At 55.4% G+C, this 26438-nt stretch overlaps 2 protein-coding genes across 3 annotated transcripts in view; both read left to right on the top strand.

Moving 5' to 3' along the window:
* PRKCB (protein kinase C beta) overlaps positions 1-10263 on the top strand; it is a 129501-nt gene extending 119238 nt beyond the window's left edge. Inside the window, exon 17 of one of the 2 annotated variants that reach the window (XM_080384423.1) lies at positions 9006-10263. In XM_080384423.1, coding sequence (XP_080240549.1) covers positions 9006-9158 — 153 coding nt within the window. In that variant the 3' untranslated portion in view covers positions 9159-10263. Of the gene's footprint in view, positions 1-3496; positions 4858-9005 lie in introns of those variants that run through there. The other variant, XM_080384422.1, reaches the window with a different exon arrangement.
* Positions 10264-18709: 8446 nt separating this feature from the next.
* CACNG3 (calcium voltage-gated channel auxiliary subunit gamma 3) overlaps positions 18710-26438 on the top strand; it is a 51194-nt gene continuing 43465 nt past the window's right edge. Inside the window, exon 1 of the mRNA XM_080384436.1 lies at positions 18710-19289. Within this exon, the coding sequence (XP_080240562.1) occupies positions 19079-19289 (211 nt within the window). The 5' untranslated portion in view covers positions 18710-19078. The remainder of the gene's footprint in view (positions 19290-26438) is intronic.

Here is a 26438-nt window from a genome sequence, read left to right as displayed (position 1 = left end):
GATAAAATAAAAAGGCTATCTTCTAAGCTGACAGTTTTATTTCTGCAGCTTGAAAAAAATGTCATTCTGTGCTGGCTATAAATATTAGACAGGACACGTTGGGGATTTATGTAAGATAAATTGCCAGCCTCCCCCTTTCTCCATTCAGGATGGAGTGATGCCTGTACATTAATATAGTACTAAAATGAGGCAGATTTTTCACAATGTGGCTTTAGCGAAAATGTAAAAATTCATACGGCATGTCTCCCATCTCTTAATGAGGAACTTAATTTTGGAAGCTTTAAAGGTGGTGCTCCTGCAGATAGCGACTGTTTGCCGTCTGGAGCAGTGCGGATCCTTCTTGCTGTCTCATCCCAGGCGTGTGGGCCAGAACCCCGTGTCCAGAACTCCAGCGGTGCTGGGTCTCGGCTGCTGGGATAAAACCTGCTGCATTCCCCAGAGCCCGCGGCCGTCTGCGGCACTGCGGGATGTGGCGTGCAGGACAGCACAAGCGCATGGTCACAGCCTGTAGACCTTGGGCTTGCGTGTGGCTTCTATAAACCCCAGGCCAATTCCCAGCCTTAAGGTATTTTATCCACGTGAAAGCTCCCAAAGAGGAGTATGTGCTCTTTGGCTTGCTGACTGGGTCAAGTTCTTAGGCATCTGAACAGAAAGTCTCCGAACGTCACAAAGCTGGGAATTAAATACTGTGGCTAGATGGAACTTTTAAAATTTAACATTCTTGCCTTGTTGCGTTACAGTGAGAATTATTGCTTGCCAGTATGCCTATTAAAAATATGTTTGTGCTTTCTATTTCAATAACTGGAAGCATTTCATAAGGATTAGTTTGAAAATCTTTATGGGGTTGCTAGTTTGATTTTTTTTTTTAAGACAGCACATTTCTTTGCAGCGAGAAGGTGGCTAGTGCTGTCAGACATTTCACCCGAACTGCCTTGCATGTCTCCTCCAAGGTCTCATGAAGCTAATAGGCAATGACAGCTATATTTTCAAAGCACTGTAAGGCTTTTGCTGAATGTTGGGAGTTGATAGAATCTGCAGGTGAGCAGCTTATTAGCCAGTAAACCCTGCTACGGTCTGTGTGACTGCGCGGCTCACCCTAAGCGCTGCAGATTTCCCCAGTAGTCTTGCTTGTAGTTTGTTTTATCCTGGCACCGAGGGGGAAAATTAGGGACAACGTGGCTTTGGAAAGCCCCTGTCTCTTTGTTTCATGACTTCAACTTCCAGGCTTTGTGAAACTGGTAACTGCAATTTGGGGAAGCTCTCATCTTCGGCAACCTCCTGGTGAAGTGGTTTGCCTTGTGTTTGCTTGTTTGGTTGGGGGGTAGTGGTGGTGTGTGTTTGTCTTTGGATTTAGGGGGGGGTTGCCTAACTGCTCCCATGGGTGGCACCAAAATACTTGCATCAAAATACTTGAAAAAAAAGAGCAAATCATATTGTAACCTACCACACCAGGAGCTGTTGCCTGGGCTCAGTGGTGGGCTGAGCTGTGGCCAGGGGCAGGAGCTGTGTTTGCGGAGCTGATGCTGCAGCACGTGTGACCAGGGAGCCTGGAAGAGGTGCAGGAGGGAAAAAGCGCCTCCAAGGTCGCTGGGTTGGAAACCCTGCTGAGCTCACAGTCATGGACAGGAGATGCCTTTGGGAGCAGAAGCTGAACAAATCCAGACTAGAAATGTACTGTAGGCAAAGGCATGGCCTGACAAAATATGAGAGGTACAACGGTGTGGAAGGATGGGCTCAGGGGCTGGAGGAGCAGGCATTCAGTGTGGCTGTAGCTAGGGTTAAATCGACTCAGACGTTACCCGTTTAACTTTTTTTAGAGGCTTGGGGATAAGAAGTGTCTCACTTGGCACTGTAAGAATGTACAAGAGCTGCCAAAGGAACATCCCATTGGAGGGTGATGGATGTTCACGTTGTCTTCCCTGAAACCTCTGTGGCAGAGGAATGAACTGGGAAATGTGGAAGTTTATGTGTATTTGTCTTTAATATTTTATTATATTTAGTCTGATGTTTATTAAAAATGTAAATCTGTTTCCTTAGCAAATGAAAGTTAAATGCCAGGAAGAATTGTCCAAGCACTTGACACCTATGTTCTCCGTGGGGAAATGGAAGGGGAGAACTGAGGGACCAAGAGGTGCTGGCTTCTGCATCTCTTTGGATAAAACAGGGCCAGGAGAGCATCGGCTGTGTGGCGGCTGAACAGAGGGGAGAGTTCGCCAGCCGTTCAAGTGAAGTCATTACGTGCAGTTCGTAGGGATGTGACATGCACGTGATGGGTAGTAATTGAGTGCAGCTTGTAGCTGCTGCAGTGACTCGGTATCCACCTGTTACTAGCTATTGCTATTATTATTATATTAAATCATGACTTGCTGCATGGGAAGTTACAGGACCCTTGTTTTGATTGCTAAGAAAATTAAATATGGCATTTGGCATGTATTCCTGCTCCTGACCTCCCCCTTTCGCTGCAGAGACTGCAGCGGAGCCAGCCAGACCCTCAGCTGCTGCCCACGGCTCCTGCTCCACAGCAGCCCAGCAGCAATGGATGGGTGCTGGCCGACGCCGTGAGGGTCTGGCGGTCTCGGGTGCTTTCCAGGCCCCACAGTGCCACGCCAGCCAGGACAGTGGTCACCAGATGCCAGAGCTTTTGGTTTCCTCTCTTGCCTGGCTTTGGTGGCTGCAGAGAGCTCACCGGTGCTCCTGGAATCCTGCCCTGCCTGAAGTAGGAGCTGTCGTTGGCTGCCTGCAGAGGGGCCAGAGAGAAAACGGTGGCTGTGGGCAGGGTCTGTAGGGACAGCCAGCCTTGCCCAGTCGCAGTGCAGAGTGCCGGGGTGCCGAGTGGAGAGCCCGGCTGGCGGGCAGGAGTACCCCACTTCCCCAGCTCCCGCCTGCCTCAGCCGAGCAGCGCCCCAGGCACCAGCACGGACCATCAGGATCTGATGGGCATGTGGGGAAGGGATGGAGCAGCCCTGGAAATTCCCATGCACAAGTGCCTGCACTAAGATTTCAGCCAGCAGCAGTTTACAAGAGCTGTGCGGAAGGTGAGAAGCCCTCTCCTTGGGCAGGAGCAAGGAGAAGCCTCTAAGCGGTCCAGGCATGACGAAAACTTCCCCCTCACGGGGAAAGTGAGATGACCGAGCGGGTGAAGCCGCAGGGGTCTTTCAGAAGCAGCTGCCCTGTGCGTGGCGTAGCCCAAGAGAAGGTACAGTGCTGCGTGTAGGCAGGGAACGACAGCAAGTAATTGCACTCCCATCTCATTGCTCTCCTGCAATTACTTGCCATGGCACAGCCGGAGGGTTTTGCAGGTCTCTGGCTGTGCCATGAGATAACATCGCTTTGCAACTAACAAAGCTCATACGTATTTTGCACCTTTTTCTTTTCTGCCACTGCTGCACCAAGATAAGGGGCGGCAGCGTGTGGCGAGGATGGGCGGGTGGCTGCAGCCGCATCCCATGCGCTTCTTTCTCCACCCACCATACGTTCTTTTCTTCCCCTCTCATAGTGTGGACGCAATGCTGAAAACTTCGACCGGTTTTTCACTCGCCATCCACCCGTCCTAACACCTCCTGACCAGGAAGTCATCAGGAACATTGACCAGTCAGAATTCGAAGGATTTTCCTTTGTTAACTCTGAGTTTTTTAAACCTGAAGCCAAGAGCTAAGTAGCTGTTTAGATGTCATTCCTGCATCTCTATCATCCAGTCCCAACTGCTGTTGTGGTGACATTTTCCATTGCAAAACTTGCATTCATGGTTTTCCTTTAGCACTACTACTAGAGTGACCATATTTCAAAGCCAGAAGTGTCTTCACGTGACTTGGGGCATGCCTGAAGGGCGGGTGATGCGCGGTAAGCGCTACAGATGTGCTTTTATGACATTATATTTGTAGAAAACGAAACCAGTTCATTGGCTAATGGAGGTAAAACGGAGAGGTGTAAGCTGTGGCAATTAGGAGAAATCTCAGCATGTGCTTTGCTTCCTGCTCTTCCCTTTTTGTAGTCTTTTAATATAATCATGAAAATGTAATGTTTAGCCTTAGTGGCAAGTAAGTGTTTTTAATGAACCTTACCCCAGTGTGAACGTGTACCCCGCAGTGCGGGTGCTGCCGGCCGAGCCTCTCTGCCAGGACGGAGCAGTTGCTCCCGATGCCGCCTCCCTTGGCAGCACTGTCCTGCCGTGCTGGGACCCCCCGCAGCACCCCTGGCCGACGCAGCTCCGGGCCGGTGGGGCTCTCTGCGCTGGACCTGCAGCAGCAGCAATGAGTGATCGGGGAAGCCAGGTCTGCTGTCTGCAAACATTTCTCCTGATGGTGCAGTTGTTCAGGAGTGTTTTTTTAAATCAAAAGAGGCATATCCAGTTTTAAAGGGATATGAAAGAGCTGTTGCAGATGCTTTTGAATCCATGGTCACCCTAGTAAATACCATGCAGCACCGGTTCTCATAGCAAAACTTTTTCTTTTTTTCAAATGCCAAAGCAATTGATTGAGTTTGTTACCTGCGCTTTAAATGTGTCAAAAGTGGTATTAACACAAATGGGATGCTATTTAACTTTGAACAGTGTTGTGAATTCTGATATGAATCTTGTAAAGAAACTTGTTTCAACTAATAGTCCTACTTTAAAAAAAAAAAAAAAAGCAGCTAGGTATTTAAATGGCCTAAGTTTTGTTTCAGGCATCAAAGAAAACATTTCAGGAAGGGTGAATTTCTCTTGAAACAATAACTATTATGCAGCTTCCTTTTATACTCTCCTGCAGATGTTTGTGGGCTGTCACTGTACCAATCTGCTTTAAGTTGTACTGTGCCAATTTTTTTTTTCCCAATACTGATCATAAAATAAAAAGTGAGAAATAATGTCAAAGAAACCTGCATGTGTTTGGCAATAATGAGTTTCTGCAGTTCTGGGCTATCAGAGACGCCAGGAGCGCCAAGAGTCAGGGCTGCACCGCGCCGAGGGCTGGAGGCTGCCCTGGCTGCTCGGGGGTGCCGGTGCAGGGGCACAGGGGGTCCCCAGAGCTCCCGACAGAGCAGCGCAGGCAGCAGCCCATATCACCGCGCAGCCTCCTGCACCACCGGTGGAGCCATGGCCCGTTCGTCCTCTGCAGCGTTTGTCCCCAAACCAAGGCGCGACGTACTGGAAACATCTTCCAACTGGAGAGCAAATGCCTGCGTGTCCTCTGCACCAGCTCATGCAGCACAGCCGGCGACCCTGCTCACTCGTGCTGCTCAAATACGGACAGGGAAAGGAGTTTCTCTCCGATGTCCCTTGGATGAAGGATGATTTGAGGTATCGGGATGGTGCTGCCGAGGCGAGCAGAGCTCTGCCACTTGGGGATCTCTAAATGCCTTGAACAGAGACAACTGCGGTATGCGCTTCAGTGTTCTGGAGCCTGCAGAGGCGAGGCTTTCGGCGAGGCAGCGCCGTGTCGGTGACTCAGCGCCGTGCCTGTGCGCTCTCAGAGGAGCAGTTGTTAAAAGCAATTGGCAGTTTCAGCTAAAGAGGGATTACAGGTTCCTGTGAACCTCCCTTCTCCTGAGCGCATGCAGAATTTCCCTTCTGTCTTTGGAAATCCACTTCTGCTGAGTTGCTGTGGTTCTGAACGCTGCAGGATTGCTCTGAAAGGCACCGAACAGCAGCACCGGCAGCAGCTGTTCCCTGGCGTCCGCTGCCCGTGCAGCCCCGGAGCTCGACCATGGGGAAGGGGCTCAGAGGCAGCGGCACTGGTTGGGGAGGATTCCCATCCTCTGTGGTCCAGGCACAAATGCTGTTCCAGGCCAGACATTCCCAGTCACGCTGCCCTGGGCATGCGGGAGCCTGGAGTGCCTCTGCCACGCTGTCCCTCCTGGGCTCTTCGCCACCTCCCAGAATCAGTTTAGCCCTTTGCTGGAGGCATTTTCAGCCTTGAATTTCCCCTGCCTTCCCCTCTCTCTGTTTACCAGATCCACGTAGCCGTTCCCTGCCAGCTCCCAGGCTATTCATCATCTTTGACAGAGGCCAAATTGCCACCAATTTCAGACAAAATTCAAGGTAAGAGATGATCAAACTCTACTTTGCTGCACTCGCAGCTGGGCCCTCCTGGTGCTGTGCTTTCCTGCCGAGGCCCTGGAGGGAGGAGCTGGGGTAGGGGGAGCTGAGCTGCTGTGAGCCCCCTCACAGGCACGTCGCAGCCTGTGCCAGAGCTTTCTGCCGCTGAAAAGCAGCAGAAGGTTTTGCTCACCTGGGGGCTCCCAGGCTGAGCGCTCACCCTCTCTGGTGCCGTTTCATCTGGTGCCACTCTGACGGGCTGAGGACTGCGGTGGCAATTTGCACCAGTGGCACATGTGGACATCTCATTCCCCTTTGCAGCATCCCACAGCATTCCCACTTAGGAGAAGCTCCTGGCTCGGTAGGATGGTGTTGTCTTGGCTGATGTTGGTTCAGGTGGATGTAGTCTTCAGGCACCATCTGGTCTGCTCAGTGTCCCTCCAGGAGCGGGGCAGGAGCCTGCTGCCACCATCACCTCCTTCCTTCGGCACGTGCTGGTGCCGCAAGAGAGAGTCCCTGTGCAACCACTTCAAAACAGCCTCTTCGCAGCGAAGGGCACTGCCTCTGCTTTTCCATGGCCCCGCGGCAGCCCCTCTTGTCCTAGGGGGGACGCTGCTATCCACCGAGGAGGGCTTACACCTGCATTTCAGCTCCTTCACCCTTTGCCTGGCAGGACGCTGCACCTGGAGTCAGTTCCTTCACTCTGTCTGCCCATCCCCATTCCTGCTCTGTGCCCCTGGATCCGCATCATCTTCCTTCTCTGTGCTGCAGAGAAGAGCCCTGTGGGGACTGCTGCTCCCGCGTGTCCCTCACCGAAAGGAAGGCAGAGACCCAGCCCCTGCTTGGGGACAGGCTGGGGCCGGCAGGTCACAATGCTGCTGCCCTGAGCACCACTGCACGTTCACAGCTTGCTGGCTTGATGGCACAGCCACGTCCTGGCTCTTCTCCTGGCTTTTCCCTCCTTGTCCCTTGAGCTCCAGCCGTGTTTTTCTTCTCACCTCATCTCCTCTCAGCTGTCCTTGGCTCTCTTTGTTCTCTGGCCTTCCCCCTGCAAGGCTGATGCCATCCTGATGGGATGCCTTCTGCAACAAACGGAGTCTCCGAGCAGCCGTGGAGGTCCTGCCCCACTGCCAGCCATGGGGCTTGTCTCCAGAGGTGTGGTGTGGTGCTCCTGGCTGTGCCCAGCTGGCAGGAGGGCAGGGAGGACCTGGCTCTTCGCTATATTCTGGCCTGGCTCCTTGAGGCATGAAGGTGCTAATGGCCCTGCCCCCAGCATCCCCGGAAAGCAGCAGCTGGTGGGATGAGAGATGCTGCAGTGAGGACACAACATATCGCCCGGCAGGTGCTTCATCGGTGCAGAGGATGGCCGTGGTGGGAGGGAGCGGGCTGGGGGCACAAACTGGTTCCACTGGCAGCTGGACACTGCGTGTCCAGTGATGGAGCAGCAGGTGCAAGCACGGCGGAGCCCCTGCAGCTACCCCTCGGGGCCCTCTGGCATGACCTGGCAAAATGAGCCAGAGCTGGAAATCTCTCGTAGCAGAGTGCAGGCCAGCTCCTGGCCCTGCTTGAAGGCAGAGTTGGGGACAAAAAGAAAAAAAGACTGTTTTGCAGGTTTCTGCAAGGCACCAAATCTGTGGCAGGGTCATGCCAGCGTCACATCAGAGCAAGGTCACCTCCAGCATGGAGTCAGGGGGTGGCTGCAATTGCCAGTGAAAATGAAGCCACGGTGGAAGGTGCAGTGCTCCCCGGTGAGGCTGGTCCAGGCATGGGGTGATGCTGCGGGGTGATGCTGTGGGTCTCCCACCCGTCACCCCCCAGCAGCATCCCAGCACCACGCGCAGCCTTTAGAGGTAGTTAGACACGCGGGGAGGGTGTTTCTGTGCTCCTTTCTTGTTTAAGCTCCTACACAGAGACGGGGAAAAGAGATGAGGAAGGTCTTTCGTCCCCATTGCACGTTCCCAGCCCACGGGCAGCCTGGCTGCTCACACCGCTCAGCATCGCAGGGAGTGGGACATCCCTCCGCTGCCTTTCTTTACTGATGAAGGATCCTGGGTGCCGATATTGTATCTTCAGCGCTTTGGTTTCCCATTCAGCCACGGCACATAACCTCCCACAGCCAGAACGTGCCTTAATTGGGCATCCCTGATACACACACACACACAAAAACGGCCCAAGCATTCCCAGCTGACAGGCTCTGCAGTGCTAATAGGAGGTCGCTAGCGCTAACCGAGACAATAACTTTCCTTTTTTTACCTTTTTTTTTTTTATTTATTGCTAGTTTTTTTGGCTTGGATGTAGCTGCAAAGCTGTTCTTACGAAATCAAAATGCTGAAAGGTTGCATATGTGGAATTTTCATTCTTCAAGGTTTTGAACTACTGTATGTTCTATATATAACCCTGGAGCAAATCACATCCTCAAATCAATAAAACACTTTTGGTTAATACCATATCATAGCAGAAATTTTAAAAAAGTCAAGCTTAACGCAAAAGGAACTCTTACAGCTGATCATTTTGTGAAAGTTTTGAAATGGTGTTGAATGTTTGCTTCCATTTTGAGGCATGTTGCTTCCTCCAGGCTCCTTCCTCCTGTGTATTGTGAGTCTCCGTTTGCAGTGGTGGTTGTGCATGCTGAGAAACCGCAATGTTGCTCTCTCTCGCAGTGGCCAGGAGAGGAGGGACGCTCGCCCGGGAGCGCCGTGGCCCTCCCCAGCACCCCGCGTTCTCATTGTGTCCCTTTACTTTCTGGTTGTGTGTTTCAAGCGCGTTGAGCGGGTACTGTTCTGTTCTCACCCGCCGAGGGGGGATGCTTCTGTCGTACAGGGGCTGCACTGCCTGCCTGGGTGGCTGTTCCTCGTCGGCAGCAGCTTGAGAAACCATGCAGAGGTCGGGGGTGCCGGCACGACGCCAAAGGACAGCACCCTTGGGTGCTGCCACCGCTCGCTCGCTCACGCTCCCCCTTCCCGCCTTTAACTCTGTCCTTTCCGTTTAACAGAAAGACAAACGAGACACTTCCAACTTCGACAAAGAGTTCACCCGGCAGCCGGTGGAGCTCACGCCCACGGACAAACTCTTCATCATGAACTTGGACCAGAACGAGTTTGCTGGATTCTCCTACACTAACCCCGAGTTTGTCATTAACGTGTAGCTGCGGCGCTGCGGCCGCCCGCCCTCCGCCTCGCAGCCCGAAACTCCGATCGCCTTGTACATACCGACACTAGTCTTCCGGGATTAGCAGTGCAGACATACATACCCTCATGCAAAACACGCCGACCGCTTGTTTTAGGAGGCCTTTCTATGTCTGTGTCACTTGCTAGCTTGGTTTCCCTAGCTGGGGATGTTTGGGGTCCGAGTTAGCAGTCAGTAACACTTCTAGGAACTATAGTTGGTGGTGACTCATAGAGTTTTTAAACAGAAATAGACCAAACTGCTACAGTCTTTGTAACTTTTGAAATCGGATGCTGAGATTCCGGTGACCCTAGCTACTCACAAACCGTTTCTGTTGAATGCTAAGCATGGTTGATATCTTAAACCGTTGTGCTGAAGCTTGCGATGACTGTGAGCTTGTCTTAGAGGAGCCTTTTGTTCAAGACATGGATACATTTGATCAGTGTGGAAAAGTCTGCTTATAGACATATATTTTTAAATGCATTGTATATACCATCAGCCTGGCTCACCGAAGCCGTCCTCCTCCCTCGCCTCCCGCAAGCCCGCGCCTCGCCATACGGCCTTTCCTACACTCAGGCATTGACTCCAAACGAATTCCATGCCAGTTCTTGTAAATCAGAGCAAATCTTTTTCTAAGTGAAAGGTGGGATTTTGTTTTTTAACATCTGGAACAGTTTGCAGTTTTGATACGCTCTGTCAGCACTCTCATAAATCTTTCTCCTGTTTTTTCACAGACACTGTCGAAATTTAACAGCTCTGTAAAGGATATTAATATTCTACCAAAACAAAACACATTTATATTCTCGGTTTACAATTTACCAACTGAAAATATGCCCGCTGCAAAAGGGCTGTACTGAGGGCTATTTATAAAGGTAACTTTTCTACTTTACACCCTCTGCTATTCTCTTAAAGGCTCAAACCCCATGAATTTTACAGGCATCTTGATTTAACTGATTTCAGCCAAAATTCCTGGGGGTTTTATTCAGCACTCCAGGACCTTCTGCATCATTTAAAAAATTCTGGATCAGAAGAGACAATTCCAGCAGCTGTTTGTAAGGCAGAGCCGTGTCGGGCGTGCAGCAGCAGTGCCAGGCGGGTGGGCAGGCAGGGGCAGGCAGGGATAAGGGGCAAGCAGAGGCAGGCAGGAGCAGGCAGAGGCAGGAGCAGGCAGGGGAAGGCAGGAGCAAGCAAAGGCAGGCAGGGGAAGGCAGAGGCAGGAGCAGGCAGGGGCAAGCAGAGGCAGGCAGGGGAAGGCAGAGGCAGGAGCAGGCAGGGGAAGGCAGGAGTAGGCAGGGGCAGGCAAGGGAAGGCAGAGGCAGGAGCAGGTAGGGGAAGGCAGGGGCAAGCAGAGGCAGGCAGGGGCAGGAGCTGGCCGGCAGGGGCTGGGTGGTGACTCCTGCTGCTGTTGGGTTTGCAGCAGGATGAGCCCCAGGTGTGAGCATCCTTCGAGTCACTGGCTGATATCCCTCTTACTGCACACCAGTTCAGTTGTTTTGCAAAAAATCCCCAACCTGTGTGTGTGTTTTCTGAACCACTACCAGTTCTAATGTAAATACACGTTACTCTGTGCCTATAGGGGAAATGGGGGTGGAATTTTATGAATCAAAAAGAATCCTATAAGGGAAATTCTGGTTTATAGACCTTTTGTAAACTCCAAACTCTACCTTTTGAAATTATTTTCTTCTTTTATTGATTCATTGAGGAAAAAAAGGCTGCAAGAACCTAAAGCTGCCGTCCCGCCTGCCGGGAGCCGCCGGCCAGGTGTCTTTGCCCCGCTACTGAAGCGCAGGCAGGCAGTGCCCTGCTCCTGCTGGGGTGTGAGCTGTGAGCCCCTGGCCTTGGGTACTGACCTGGGCTGGAGGGAACAAACCAAAACCCAGAAAAACTGCAAATTGTGCCAGATTGCCAAGAGGGTTTACGAGACGCTCTGCATCAGACGAAGCCTCGTGCATGGGCTAGTGTCTGGTGAGGTCTCCCGTAACCCCAGCACACGTTTCGGAAGACGTCTCGCCATCCTCTGCAGACCACAGTTAATGTTCAGAGCATGTATGTTGCCATAACTTTCGAACCTGTTGCTGCAGAATTAGTATTACTTCAGTGGTGAATGTTTTTAATTTCCGTATCTTCAGCGCTGAAGCCGCTCCCGGGGTCTGTCCAGGATGCCGCTGTAAGGTCTCCCATGCTGAGGGGCACCCCGGGGCCATGGTCACATGCAGGGGCTGCTGCGGGGGGACTTACGTCATTTCTGTCTGGGACTTGTGTGTGTGTGTGTGTGTGTGTGTGTGTGTGTGTTGGGGTGACACTTCTGCATGGAGCAGGCATTGCTGAGCCGCGGGGCGAGCCGGGCAGCCTGGATGGGGCCATGCTCAGCTGTGCTGCAGGGCAGCTTCAGGGGCAGCTTTGGGATCTGCAGGGTTAGGATCTGTGCTCCAGGGAGAGCTCAGCAAAGGCTAGGTCCTGCCTACAGAATTCCTATCTGGAGTATTTCTGACATTGTCCATTCTGCTATTGCCAAACTCTTATTTCAAGGTTTATTTCCGCATGACCCGTTTCTTCTGTGGAGAAACATGTGATGGGATCTGCTCGGCCCTGCACAGATGCTGGGGTTTGTACAAATTCTTCCAAGGAAGGGCAGAGTGGCAGTGGTTGACTCACTGCTGTAATCTAATGACTTAATCTTCCCTATTGGATGGGGAAAGCAGTGCTTGAGGAAGATGCTTAGAGCTGAGAGGCTTCAGCGGGGTCCCGTCAGGCAGTCCCTGCATGGTCGGTGCATGGACGAAGCCCAGCAGAATGAGACCCGAGCGCTGCCAGCACACAGTGCCCGCCGCCGTGTGCAGCAGTGCCATGCTGGGGGGCAAGAAGGCAAGGAGAGCAGTGGGTGAGAAGGAGAAGGGTGCTCACGGGGTAGGACAGAGGAGGCATCTCAGCCTGCAGCTGCAGAGAAGGCTTGCAGAGGGCACCGACTGCTCACTCCATGCTGGGGGGGAGGTTGGCTGCAAGACTGGTGTCCCTCACGCTGAGCAGCCTGGCTGCAGGACTGGCAGCAGGGTCAGAGTGGGACCCAGAACTTTCCATCTCCCCTAGTGGGGGCAATGGAGGAGGCAAGACATGCAGTCACTCCACCTGCAAAGGACCGTAAGTCCTGACTCTCCTGGGCTGGATTACACCTGAGCACTGCAGGTAAGTGGGGTTCAGGCTGCCCAGGTGGTTCCCCCGAGGGTGGGATGGATCAGGGCAGCCCCCCAGCCCCGGGGCTGTGTTGGCCCCTGCGCTGCTGGTCGGGGGCTGGCAGGCAGCACGGGCTCTGCAGAGGGGACCAGACCGCGGGGTGATGAGCACATGGGGTGGAGGCCTGAGGCTCCTGGAGGCGAAGAAATAACCGCTTGACATTTACCCACCGGCATTGCCAGCGCTTGCATTCAGACATACGCCAGGATCCCTCGGTGTGGGAGCAGAATCCCGTTCCTGTCTGTGGGGCTGCTGGGCTGCACATGCCGGAGCTCCCTGGACCTGCCCTAGTCCAAGACACTTGGACTTTGTGCCAAAGCTAAGGAGGGAGGACTGTGGCCATTTGTCCATGTTCCTGGTCTAAAGCACAGCCCGGCTTGAGCTGGGGGGCGGGGGGAGGCTGTCGGGCACCTGCAGCAGCGGAGCACTGCCGGAGAGCTTGTGTGGCACACGGGGACACGGAGGAGCGAAGGGAGCGGAGGAAAGCCTGAGCAGAGACCCACCCGAGGTGAGGGGCAGAGCTGGGCTGGCTGCTGGGCTCAGCCTGGGAGATGCCTGGCACGGGCAGCCCGCAGGGCTCTGCTGAGGGCTGTGGGGCTCCGGGCAGGCGAGGTGGGTTGGGAGCTCTGATCTGCTCCAGCTCCGCTGCCCGGCAGCTGCACATGGATGTGTGGGCCACAGCCGGTGCCGACCCAGGCGTCGCAAGCCACTCGGGGCGAGCCTGTGCCGGGGCTGTCGCCGCTGCTGCTCCCCAGCCAGCATGTGCCAGGGGCTGCCCTGGGGCCATGCCACATGCACATGGCTGGGGGGATCTGCTGTGCTGCTCTTGTCTCCCCTGGCTGGACATCTGAGCAGCTTCTCTTGATAAGAGAGCATCACCAAAGGAGTTACTGATCCATTAATCCATTTAATAAAGAAATGCAAGTTTGCATAGTGGCCAACCATATAGATAGTCGCAAAGCCGGCAAGATGAGTGAGCGCTCTGGGCAGTAGATCTGTTCTGTTGATGGTGAATCCCAGAAGCTCTAATCCAAATGAAGAACTAGGGTGGTTTCTATCGCAGAGTGTGAGGATCTAGCTGTTCAAGACGTAGGGCTTACATCTGGAGGGTGGAACTAACTCATACTAACAAGTGCTGCAGCTTCTTTGCTTTTGCAGAAGCAGGTGAGCCACTGAGCCTGCAACAGCAACAGAAGCAACAAGCATCTTGCTCCATGCATGGAAGTGTCATCCAAGCTGTTTATTTCTGATTACGTTCAAAGTGGCAATTAAGAAAAAAAAAAAAAAAAGAAAATGTTTATTGTTGAACAGTTTGTGTTTGTGAATTTGATTTCACCTGCAAGTATTTGATGACTTTTCTACATCCTAGACTACCTGCTGTGTGTTGTCAAAAGATTCTCATAAAGACCTCCTTTTAGATGGGCATATACTCTTTATTCTATTTGCTGCATGTATGAAAAAATAAAAAATATAATTTTAAAGAAATCCTGAGAGCTTGACTTCCTTTGCCTGCGAGACGCCGGTGGTGCGCAGGGGGAGAGCCGGTGGGCTGGGCGTGCGGTGGGACCCCCGGCAGTCGGCAGCTGGGTCTGGCTGTTGGCTGCTGGTGTGGTCACCCAGCTGGGCCCTGCTGAGCCCCCTGACAGCAGCAAACACTGAGATGTTGCTCCTTTTCTGTAAAAAAGATGTGTATCTGTATGGCTGGAGAGTATTAGCAGGTGGAGCCTGCCTGAGTGCAGGTCCCGGACTAGAGACCCGCACTGTCTTAGCACTGGCTGTGCTTAGAGACATACAGACCACTGGGGAGGGAGTGGGGAGGTGTAAGCTGTATCTTCAGTTAATCACTATTTAAGTTAATTAACGCTACTGCAGATGCTCTTCCCACCACACCGTGAGCACTGGTTCCTAGTCCCTGTAGGGCAGGCGGGGTGGTGGGGGCGAGCTGGCTGGCGCCAGGGGGGCCGGGCACCAGGCAGACCCTCAGCAGCACCTTGCCCATCCCTGCCCGCAGCAGCGAGGGTGGAGGAGCGGGAGCAGACTGAGGGTTGGGGCTTGGCAGACCCCCCAGTGTCTGCAGGTGCTCCTGAGGCTGTGGGAGGGTCTCCTGGCCAAGTGCACCATCCAGCAGTGTTCTGCCCGCTTGCACAGGGAGCTGCACAGTGTACACCCGCCTTTCTCCATCGAGGGAATTTGTTTTCTTTGGAAGTGCCCTTGTGAGAGCTGGTGAGCATGTTAGGAAGGGCATTTCCTTCTCCCCTTGGGGACTTCAGCTAAGCCCTCAGCAAGAAGATGTCCTCCTCTGTCCCAGGGGACGGGGCGATCTGCTGGGCCGTGCCAGGAAGGTGTCCCATGGCCCCAGCACAGGGTTTTGGGGTGGCTGGTCAAGCCCCTCCCCGATTCGCTGCTGTGCCCATCCCCAGCATGTCAGAAATGCTTCTGAGTGTCAGTTATCCTGGCTTGTGTAAGTGAAACATTTGGTTTTGTGACACCTTCCTTAATTATGGGAGCTAATGACAAAACCATTGTGACAAATGACTCAGCTTTTGATAGTGAAGTTAATTAATTCTGAAGTTAGAGCCTCCATCGGAGTATCTGGAAAAACAGGATTAAGAGGTCTGCTTACCCAGTGTAACACAGGCAGCAGAGACCCAAGTGCCTACGACACGCCAGGCAGAATCCTCCTCACTGCTGCAAGGGGGTGACCCGCTTGGAGTAAGGAGAGTGGAGGCCAGGCATCAGCACAGCATTTGCCTCCCAAGCCACCCCTCCATCCATCAAAGGCACCAGGAGGAACACAGCCTCATTAATGTTTGAATGAGTGACCAGAAGCAGCTTTGCATTAGGCTCTGACCTTCAAGAGCCGTCTCCCTGAAGCCATCTTTCATCTCTTTCATTTGCATTACAATCCTGTTTGCCTCATTATTCGTTATCCACTTCCTCTTCAAAGAATTTAAATCAAATCAATTAAATTGCCATGGGTCGGAGCAGCAGCAAACCTTTTATGGTGGCTCAGCACGGTCCGGCTGGATTGAGACTACAAAATATCTTTTAATCTACTGCTGTTTGTTCTTTTATTACTTCTGTGGTACCACGGCCTCGCAGAATCCCTTTGGTGAGCTTCCTCCATTCCCACCCATCCCATGCAGGCAGGCGCCATGTAAAGCCTGGTCTTTGTATGACCTTGGGGAAGGGATTCCCTCGGCTTCCCTCCGGCAGCCTGGGATTGGGATGTCCCCAGCAGGGCTGCTGGGATGGGGAGCTGCTGAACTGCACGGAGCAGCTGGGGGCACCTGGTGGCACCTGCATGACGTTTGCTGTCCTGTGTCATCCCTTTCCCTCTCCTGGACTAGTTTTGTCTACCCAGGGTATCCCTACAGAGAAGAAAACAAAAAGCAGATGCAATGGTGGGGCACGGCAGTGTGTGCGAAAGCAGGAGCATGGGCAAAGTAACATGGGCTTCAGGCTGCCGCTGCGCCGCTGCTGTGAGCGCATCCACCTGGGCATCCCGGGAGGCTGCGTGCTGCTCGCTGGCCCACGCGTGGCCACTCCTGCCCCGCTCTGCATCTTCCCAGAGTAGAAAGCCTTAATAAGAATGGATTTCTGTTTCTCTCCCCTGCTATTTTTATTGCTACTAGACTGTCAGAAGGCCAGCAGGGAGCTGCAGAGCCAGTAGGCAACTGCACAAGCTCGCACCGAGTGAGCCCGCTTGTGCCACAGGCACTTGGGCTGGTGGCACGTACGGCACTGCTGGCTCATGTCACACCTGGGAGAACGTCCCCGAACTCAGCAGCACATCAGGCACCAGCCTCACCACTGGAGTCCTGGTAAAGCCAGTAGATTGCAGCCAGCATTTCCAAAGCATGTGCAGATATAAATAATCCCCTCGTGGGAGTGGGGAAGGATGAACACATGTGCCAAAGGCTCTGGAGTCCTTATCCCCTTGCAGCCCCTGGGAGCAGGGAAATGAAGACCAGGCAAGGCTGGAGCTCAGCACCTCACTGCATTGCTAATGACCTAAACTCGCCTTGTATCAGAGCCTCTCTTCCTTCAAGGAAAAACCTAATCCAGCTAGGGATTATTTCTGACTACTTACTTTCTGTCACTTTGCCAATTTAAATGCAGCAGAGCTTTCATCGCTGGATTTGGAAGGACAAAGCCTAACAGATCTTGGTTTAGGACATTTTTGCCTGCAAGGACAGCTTTTTTTTTTTTTTTTTTTTTTTCCCCCCCACAAATTGTACAATCTTTGCAGCATAGGCTGGATTTTGTTATTTGTTTTTACTTTGCCCAACTCAGAAGGGTCCAGGTCCCTGAGCAGGTAGGCGATGGTGGATAAGACAGCGAGGAGCAAGGGGTGACCAGGGCTGGGGCCAGAGGAGCCCAGGCCCACAGGGCAGGGTGCCAGGCTGAGCCTGCCGGAGCATGCTGCCTCCCAGAGCCTGAGCGGCAAAGCGGGATGGCAAACTCCTGTGAGCTGCAAATCTTGGCAACCCCCCTGCGTGTCCCCTGGGGTGGCTGCTCTGGCCAGAGCTCCGGGCCCAATCCTGGGACCGGCTACCCCATGCAAGGAGCGGTAAGAGGGGTGCAGGGCTTGGCGAGGGGTGCCCCTGCCACCAACCTGTGCAAGGCCCGGCATGATCCGACATGGACTTTGATTCTGTTTGAGCTCACTTTGTTAAAAGCCTAGGAAACGGTACATGTGCACTCTGCGCACACCTACACACACTATGTTAAAATAACACAATTAAGGCTGCAAAATCCCCCACTCGGAATGCAATTTGCAGCCCCTTCGCTGTAGGTGTGAGATATCTTTGCTGCCTCCTCCCCAGGATGCCTGCCTCTGCGCAGGATGGGGGCCGGGTGGGGTGCTGGTGTCAGGCTGTGCCCCACGCTTGGTGGGAGCCGGCTGACAGGTGGTGGGAGCGGCGGAGGACGAGGGAGTGTAATGCCACTGCTGAGGCAGCTGTCCTGGAGGAGCACGGTCTCTCCCGGCACCTTGCCCCGAGCTACCTTGGTGGTACCAGATCACTCAGGAGCAGCGTCCTGGTGTGGCCACACAGCAGGGCTCATCTTGGTGTCCAGCCTGTGACACCAAGGGGTGCCCTGTGACCATCGTGTGCTGATGCCACTACCAGTCACAGAAACTGGGCAACTATAACTTCTCCTCAAAAAATACACAGAAAAAAAAAGTCCTGTGGTTCAGCTCAGGTGGATGCTTCTGACCATGACTCCTGAGCCTCCATCCTCACTGTCACCAGCCAGTGCTGAGCCCGGCAGCTCTCTGGGAGGAGGTGCTGGAAAAGCTGGATCTGGTGCTGTGCACCCGGGAGAGCGTGGCAGATGTGCCCCTGCCTTCACCCCGGCTCTGAGCAGAGGTGGCAGGGGCAAAGGGCTGGCAGCGAGGCCAGGGAGCACATCGGTGGTCCACAGCTGAGGAGCACATCAGTCCGTGGCCGAAGAGCACATCGGTGGGCTGGGCTGGGAGCACATGGGTGGGCAGTGGCTGGGCAGCCAGGGCAGTGCACACTGTGGGGGCAGGAGCACTGCGGCCTTGCAGTGCCCGTGCCCTGCCTGATGCCCCTGCACAGAGGGTGACCTGAGGGTGACGAGGCTGCTTAATTCCATACTCGCTCATTTCTCAGTGCCTGAGGTTTTTGTAACCTCCATGACTCCTGTTTCGGGGGAGGGATGGCTGGTACTTACAGCTGAGCGGTACCGTGAGGAGGGGGCCGCTGGTGCCGCAGCGCATCGCAGCCGCCCCCTCACCAGCGGCCCGAGGGCGCGTTATGGCAGCGCCGGGTGCGTTTCAGGGCCGGTTTGTGCGGCCGTGGGTCACGGTCACCCAGCCGCCGGCGAGTGCCTGGGATGCGGCGGGCGCAGCGAGGCGCGGGGAGCGCGGGTTCGCACTGGTGGCAGGCGGCCGAGGAGCGGGACGTGGACCACCCCCCAGGTACAACGGCCGTTTGCCGGCTCCACGCGGGTTGGGGTCTCCCGCGGCACCGGGCAGGGCAGAGCGCTGCTGGCGGGGGGGCCGTGCCCCCTCCGGGCGGTGCGAGCCGGTGCATGCCCCCCGCCCCGGGGTCTGCGGGCGCACCGGGGCTGTGTCGCTGCGCGGCTCCGACCCCCGCCGGCGGCCGCGGCTAGGCGCCCGGTGGCGGGGCAGCGGCTGCGGTGCCGGGGCGGAGCGCGGCGTATGGGGGGGGGGCGCGTCTGGCGGGGTGGGGTCCCCGGGGGCACTCCCGGTGCCGGCACCCCGAGGTGGGTCCCGCGGCACCCCGAGGTGGGTCCCGCGTCCATCCCGCCCCCGGGCCGGGCCGGGCCGGGCCGGGCGGGGGGCGGTGTCCCGGCGGCGCGGCCCCCCCGCGGCCCGCCCTCCGCTGCCCCCCGCCCCCGCCGCCCCCCGCCGATGCCTTGGCCGGGCGGCGCGGGGGAGGCGCCGGGAGAGGCGCCGCGCTCCCGCCGCGGGCGCACGGCGGAGCCGCTCCGCGCCCCGCCGCCGCTGGGGCCATGCCGGCCGGGCGCCCGGGGGCTCGGCGGCCCCGCTCCGCGCCGCCGCGGGGGCCCGGCTCGCCGCGGGCCGCGGGGGCATGAGGCGCCGAGCGCGGAGCGCGGCGGCGGGCGGCGGCGCCGGCCCTTCCCCTGCGAGCCGCCGCCGTAGGATGAAGCAGCATGAGGATGTGTGACAGAGGCGTCCAGATGCTCATCACCACGGTGGGAGCCTTCGCAGCCTTCAGCCTGATGACCATCGCCGTGGGCACCGACTACTGGCTCTACTCGCGCGGCGTGTGCAGGACTAAGTCCACGAGCGACAACGACACGAGCCGCAAGAACGAGGAGGTGATGACCCACTCGGGGCTCTGGAGGACGTGCTGCCTGGAAGGTACCGGCCGCCCCCCCTCCCCTCCCCGGCCCCGTGGGGGGGCCCTGCCCGAAAGTTCGGGGGAGGGCAGGGGCTTCCCGGCCCCCCACCCCGGAGCCGGAGACCCGGGCCCCGCGTTGGAGCGGAGCGTCCCTCCCGGCCGGTCTGCCCACCCGCCCCCCCCCCCTCCGGGCACCGCGAAACGTGCCCGCCGGGTGCGGGGTCCGGGTAGAGCTGGGCCGCGGGGTGCTGGGGACCCCTGGAGCGCGGGCACCAGCGCTGTCGGTGGGCATCCTCCCCCCCGGGCATCCCTCCCGCCCCGGGCACTCCCCCCCACCCCGGGCAGCCTCCCGGCGGCGCCGTGCCTGTGCCGGCGCCCGGGGAGCTCGGGGCTGAGAGGCCACAGGTCCCTCTCCCGGCCCCGGGGGCTGTGGGAGCGCGGAGCGCTTGGCGAGCGAAGCCCCTCAGCCTCTGCCCCTCTCCGGGTCTCTGCACGCACCGTGTCCCTGCCGCGGGGGGACCCGTCGCACCCGGTGTTTTTCGCTCCGAGCCCCACGGCCAGTGCCAGCCCTTCCCCTGAGCAGCAGAGCGGGGCAAGGTGTGCTGTTGCTGCTGCTACTGCTGCTGCCCCACCGCAGCGGGTCTCCCCCTCCCCCGGGGCCTGCACCCCACGGTTGCCCCACGGGCAGGTTCCTCCTGCCCGGCCTCGGTGCTTCGCCCCGCGGCTTCACGCCTGCATCAGTGCCCGGCGGGGGGACCCGGCAGCCGCTGCCCCTCGGCAGCGGTGGCCACTCGGGGGGCGATCCTCACCCACAGCTGCTGGCTGAGATTCCGATGAGCAACAACAGGCTGTGCTGAAAGCGTGAGCTCGAACGGAGCCAGGTGCTGGTACCTGCGCAGCAAAAAATGGCTGGTGGAATCACGCTGGGCCTTAACTTTTAAAATTAGCGGCAGCAGTTGGTGTCCTGTGTACTGGGGGGTGGGGGGACCACCTGCCCTATTGTCCCGCGGGGCCTCGGGGGCATTGGGCTCCCCCAGCTCAGGAACGATGCCTCTGACGGTGGGGGCAAGCAAGCCGCAGCGGCCGAGCTGCTCCCTTCACATTGGAAAGTTCTCGGTGAGTCACAGCCATGGATGCAGAAATACCCTGTCTGTTCCTGGTGCTCGGTCCTAAACCCAGTGGAGTCAGTCGGAGCTTTCTTATTGATTCAAGGAGGGTTTGGATCATGCTCTAATTCCATAATAAATAATTTGAGATAATCTGTCTCCCCTCTTGGGCTGAGGGAGCCAAGGAGGCAGCAGCCAGGGCTGTGAAAGATGGGATCGCTGGAGGCATGAGTAATTTCCAAAATTCTTGGGTTTGCTGGCTGTATTTTTTTTTTTTCAGCGAGTGTTTTATGTTTCCCTCACTGCGATAAATCCCTGCTTTGGAAGGAGCTGGTGAGGCCCCGGTCTCCTGGGCACGGTACACTCAGGAAAGGGCTTAACAGTGCCACACCAGAGCTCAGAGCTGAATCACAGTCCCTCGCCAGAGCCCAGGCGCGGGGCTGGCGGCAGTAGGGCACGTGCCCACCATGGGGCTCATCGCTCCCGCTGCATGTTCTACCCCTGGGCCAGTGCTCCAACAGCTGCTGGGGCGGCTCGGCACAGTGCCGTGCTGGTGGCGCTTGGCCGTGCCTGTGGCACAGTCGAGGCCTGGCACTGGGCACCGGCTCTGTCACCCTTTGCGTGTGCGTGAGAGCGTGGGTGGGCAATGGGGGCAGTGGGGGGGCATGCAGCACCCCATCGGTGGCTGGTGGGGAGGGTCCCAGCCAGTGCTGAGGGTGAGCACCTGGTGCTGTGACAGTGCTGGGGGGACATGGTGGGGCTGCTCATTGCCCTCCTGAATTTTGCTGGAGAAATGTGCTGGTGTCTTGTGGGCTGTTAACTGATGCGATGCTGGGAAGGGAAAATTTCCCCCATCCAAGCTGTGCAGAGCTCACGCATGTTGCGGGTGGAGGAAGGACAGTGCTGCAGTGGGGGCTGAGGTTTCCCCTGCAGCCCAGGATCGCTGCCGCAGCCCCCGGCCACTCTCTCTGCCAGCGTACCCTGTGCCGGGGTCGGGGGGGGGGGGTGCTGGGTGCCGAGCCCCCACACCCCATACTGTTACATGCAGCAGATCCTGTCTCATTCTTGCTGGCAGGGCCTCATTGCGTCTCTTAATTTCTGTACACTCATATCTGGCTTGAAAAACGGACAAAGGTTGCACTTCATCATCCTGCGCCAGGGGTGAACATGGTCAGTTGAAAGAGCCAGTTCTCCTGTGGTGCAGAAGATGCTTTTAGCACTGAGGAGCGCTCTCTGCCCCTCGGGAAGTACCTTGGCCTTGAACTTTCTGCCCTTAACGGGGGTTTAAATGTGTGCAACGACAGAGGAATGAAGTGGCGAACTCCAGTCGCTCCTCTGGCTGAGTGTGAGTGGCAGATGATTAAAATGACCGACGTGAGCGCTGGGTGCACGCTCCGTCGCAGATGCTCTTTAAATCCATGTCAGTCACTCACGCGCAGCGCCTGCGTGGGAGCCGCTCACACCACGTGAGCGTCAAAAGCCCATAGGCGAGAGCGGATAAATCTTGAATGAAGCCACCGCAGACCTATGTAGAGACACCCACGCTGGAAAACACAAATTAGTGGTTGACTCAATATCTGGAGCCCAGGCAGGCGTTCCCAGACTGCTGGGCTAGGATAGCCTCTGTTTTAAATTGCGGCGTTTGAATTCTAATTATCACTTTTACAATATGCGAATACTTAGTAGGTGTCTTCTTGTACTTCCCGCTCAAATGTGACCAGCGTTTGTTGGTGCGTGTCCCGCGTGGCTCTTTGTCGCCCGTTGTTTTCTGCTGTGACTTCCTCGTTAATGCAAAAGGTAGGGAAATGCACGGCACTTCAGGGGGAAAGCTGGAGCTGAGAAATAGCTGCTTGGGCTTGTGTTGTTTTTTGGAAAGTAAAAGAACTTTGGTTTTCATCAAAGTTAATTAAATTCAGCATCGTTAAATGCAGGGAGCCTTCTTGTCCTCCCCGCTGCGTGGTATAGATTGGGACTGGCTCCATGGCATCATGCGGCTCTGAAGCAGGCAGAAGTAGCAGGAGGAGTTGGCCAAGGCTGCTTGAAATAACATATTTTAAGGTGATGTGGTACTTTTCCTTTCCTCCTTCGTTTCACTCATCAGAATAAACTGCTCTGGCATTTCTGGAGGATGGCAAGCGTTACTCTGCCTGCCTCCCTCCCCGAGGAGGCACAGCATCCTGCCGTCCCTCCGGGCTGTCCAGCTGGGGGGCAGGCAGGGCGGTTGGCAGAGGACACATCTGCCTGTGGCTGTGTGAGGACATGGGGACCCAGAGCTGCTCCTCAGCTGAGCTGTCCCACTCGGACATGTCCCAGCACCCCAGCGCTGTGACCCCCGCCACAGCAGCAGCGCAGCCTTTGCCAAGCCGGTGACCCTTCCCTGCCGAACCTGCAGAGCTTTGCCTGCGGTTTGGGCGTTTGCGGGGGATCTGGCTTCAAACAACATTGTGGGTGTTGTCAGCTGGCCCCTGCAGCCCACAGGACTTTGCTGAGCCATTTCTACACCTGACCCGCAACTCCTGCTGGGCTCCTGGTGCATTGTAGGTAGATGGTCAGCCCTGGAGACTTCAGCTGAGGGTGGCTGTGCCATGTCCCCAGGCTGGCTGTTGCATTGGGAAAAGAAATGAGCTGCTCAAACTTCCTTTGAACATAAGAAATAATAGCTGCTAGTTGGTCTTGCAACTGTTTTCCCTTCTTTCTGCATACTAGTCTGGTTGTACGGCTGTGGGTCGCTTCAGCTCCCTTAGCTGCAGCATCTGCAGGGAACCTCTTCGCGTGGTGGTCTGCCACCGCCCCAAGCCCCTTCTGTGCTGCTGAGCGTCAGGGTATCATCTCCTACACCCAAACTGTAACTTGCTCTCCTCATTCCTAACTGCAAAACCTTAGACTTGCCTGTATAAAAATGGCCGTTGCCAAACGAGTCCGTGGTACCAAGCTGCCCAAATTCGCCTGACCTACCTCCATCGTTCATTAATATTGCAGTCAGTCTTTTTTCTGCCGTTTGCCTCTTCTACACACAATTATTTCATGGTTTTTTTAAGACTCTTGATAAAGACATTGTTATAGCTCAGCACTCCTGTGTTAACAGGTGATCTTCTGAAGAAATATCCCATTGGATGACAATGTACAATCTCTGCAATCTGCCTCCCGGTCCCTTTAATAAAGCACTGTTGATTCTGCATAATACTGGTCTTTTACTTTTTCAGGAGAGCTAAATCAAATACCCTGTGGAACTCTAAATGTATTATGTTACTGACTTCCTTTATCAACTGAATTTGTAACCATATCAAGAAAAATTTATGAAGTTTGATAAATCTATTTTCTGCAAGGCTGTTTGACATTTAACTCATCCCCCGGTTCCTCCTTGCCGCTGCCCACCTCAGCTAACCCACAGGCAATGCTGGGGAGGCAGCTCCTACCATTGCCCATCGCCATCACTCGTGGCATTAAACCAGCTTTTCCCATCTTCGAGAAATTCAACAGAATGCCAAGGTTTATTAAAATCCATTTATATCTTCAAAAACCTCCTCAGCCTATTCTCTGAACACTCTTGGGGGAAAGTTCTCTAGTCCTACCAGTTTCATGTTTACACTTCATAGCCGCTGTTTAGCATCCTGCCTAACTCCTGACGGAATACAGGAACCTGTTTGTCTCCAAGTACAGAACAGAAGTATCTGATGAATAAATAATTGTGTGTCACTTCTGCTTCGTGACTGACAGTTGCACCGTCATGATCTGATAGTGATTTACATCAGCAGTAAAGCTCCTTTCTTCTAATGAAAGAATTCCTCCTTGTTTTGCTTAAACCTTTGGGTTGCAGGTTTATTTTAACTGATCCCATCAGCTTCTTTATCAGCCGCGTGCGTGTCCTAACCGCTACTTCCAGTCTCAAAAGCCCTAATTTTTTATTTTTTAATGGCAATCTTCAGTTCCCCTTTCAGCAGGCTCATTGGGATGCCGGGGAAGTGCTCTGCCCTTGCCCCCGAGTAGCAGTTGTGCCTCTGCGTTCATGCTTTTCCCCCAGCTGTTTTTGTCCATGGTTGCTTTTAGCTCTGCTGAGCTGAGCTGGTTTGCACCGAAGGCGTTAAATTGGGCTGGAAGCAGCTGCCTCTGGACAGCCACCAGCTCTTCCCCTGCTTTCAGCTCCTCTCAGTCCTTCTGAGTGAGGCCAAGCAGAGAATTTCCCCAAGGTGACAGCAATATTGTTTCTGTTAGAAAGTTATTATCTTTAATTTTTAAAAGCGCCAAGCAAATGTCCCTGAGATTGCAATCATCCATGATAGAGCACTTTTTCTCTCTACTCATTATAGGTAGGTATTTAAGGAGCTGCTCATCCTGTTCCTCTGTCTGGTTGGTGTCTGTAATAGATTCTCATCAACAACCCATCTTGCAATTGAACACTTCTCCACGGTGCTCTTGGTCCAGCTTCACGGTGCTGCCAGCGGTGCCGGTGCCATGGCTGCCAGGCTCTCTGTGTTCAGCTGCGCTGACCTCCCTGGCAGGCGGCTGCTCCAGCCCGCTGCCCTGACAGCCCTGGCACAGCCCCCCCCCCCCCGCTGATGCCACCACTCGCAGTGCTGTCCCAGGGATGCCCACCACCTCTGGCAAGGAGAGCCCAGGAGTAACGGCTGTGCAGAGAGGGACTGCATGATGTGGGCTGTAAGCATGGGCTGGAGGTGATGGAGGGGGAGACGGGACCCGTCTGTAACAGCATGGGAGGCTGGGGGAGGTGAGTGGGGAGGGGTTATGTGCTCTGCTTTATATGAAAGCTAGGAGCTGTTGAGTTAACTTCGGTGGAAAGTAGACGATGGAGGCATCCAAGATGATAGCGATGAGTGAGGGTGAAGAGGGACCGGTTCCCCATTTGAGAACAGCTGGTGAAATCACCACGCTGAGGTCTGACCCCTCCACCCCAACAAGCCTTTCCACCAGGACAGCACCGAGGAGGGGCTGGCCAGGTGCCTGGCACCATGGTCAGCTGTGCCACCAGGGTCAAAATGGGATGGAGCATGGGGCTCTGCGAGGTGTCACGCACGTTGCCCCAGGCATAACCTCTGACCTGGGAAATCCCTGAACCTCGCCTTGGTGGAGGATGTACTGAGTAAACCCTCATTACTGTTCTCCAATAGAGAGGGAAATCGGGCTAGCTTGACGCTCGGTCTGCTCCAGACCCGTTGTCATCTTGTGGCACGTGGCCAAATGCCAGAAGCCATAAAAATCCTTCTGGGCAGAGAGGGGTCCCAGGCCGCTGCCAGCCGGCACCGAGCCTCCAGGCAGCCGTGCCTTCACATCTCGCTGCTCTGCGGAAGGTGCCGGCAGAGGAGCCGTGCTTCAGCTCGCTGCCACCCGCTCTGCTCTGAGAAACTGCCGCTTTGGGCAGGAGGTGCAGAGTGTACCCTCCTGGGATGCTGCAGTATTTAGCTGGACAAAAATCCCGTTTTCTGGGGTGGAGTAGAGAGCTGGTTCCCACATTGCCTGTGAGCAGCACGTGATGAGTAAAATGTATGCTGTGAACAGCTCAGAAACAGGCATTTTATTGCTGCATAGGCGTGGTGCAGAGTCTGTCATCTCAAGAGCTGTTACTGTTTAATAGGGGTGGAAGTCTGAATTTGAATGAGGCTCAAGTGGTGGGGTTTTTTTCCCATGCAAGGTCACTATCTCCATTACGGCTGTAAATAATTGGGGATGGCTAATGAAGACTGCAAGCCCCAGTGCTGGGGCTGGCAGCTGGGAGCGTAGCTGTGGTTTGGGGGAGGATGCCCCTCGGACCGGGCCAGATCCTCCACAGGGAGGTGGGGCGCTGGCACAGGCTGGCCGGGAGGTGCCAGCGGATGACGTTTGCTGAGAGCAGACAGGGAAGAGGGAAAGATGCTTGGCTCCGCTGCATGGCCTTTGGTAAATCACTTCCCTTCTCTCTGCATCCCTTTTGCCTTTTGTAATTTGAGGCCAGGTGGATTCCTTAGTGTTTGTCTTTTATAGGGCTCCTGGGGAGGCACACAGCACTGCTGTGGCTGGGCCATGGGGTGAAGACCCTTCCCTGTGCACCAGCACAGCCGGCCTGGACCG

Source organism: Falco punctatus (assembly GCF_963210335.1).
Source record: "Falco punctatus genome assembly, chromosome: 4".
Lineage (NCBI taxonomy): Eukaryota > Metazoa > Chordata > Aves > Falconiformes > Falconidae > Falco > Falco punctatus.
Note: the sequence above shows the minus strand (reverse complement) of the source record. Positions and strands in the feature narration are given on the sequence as shown.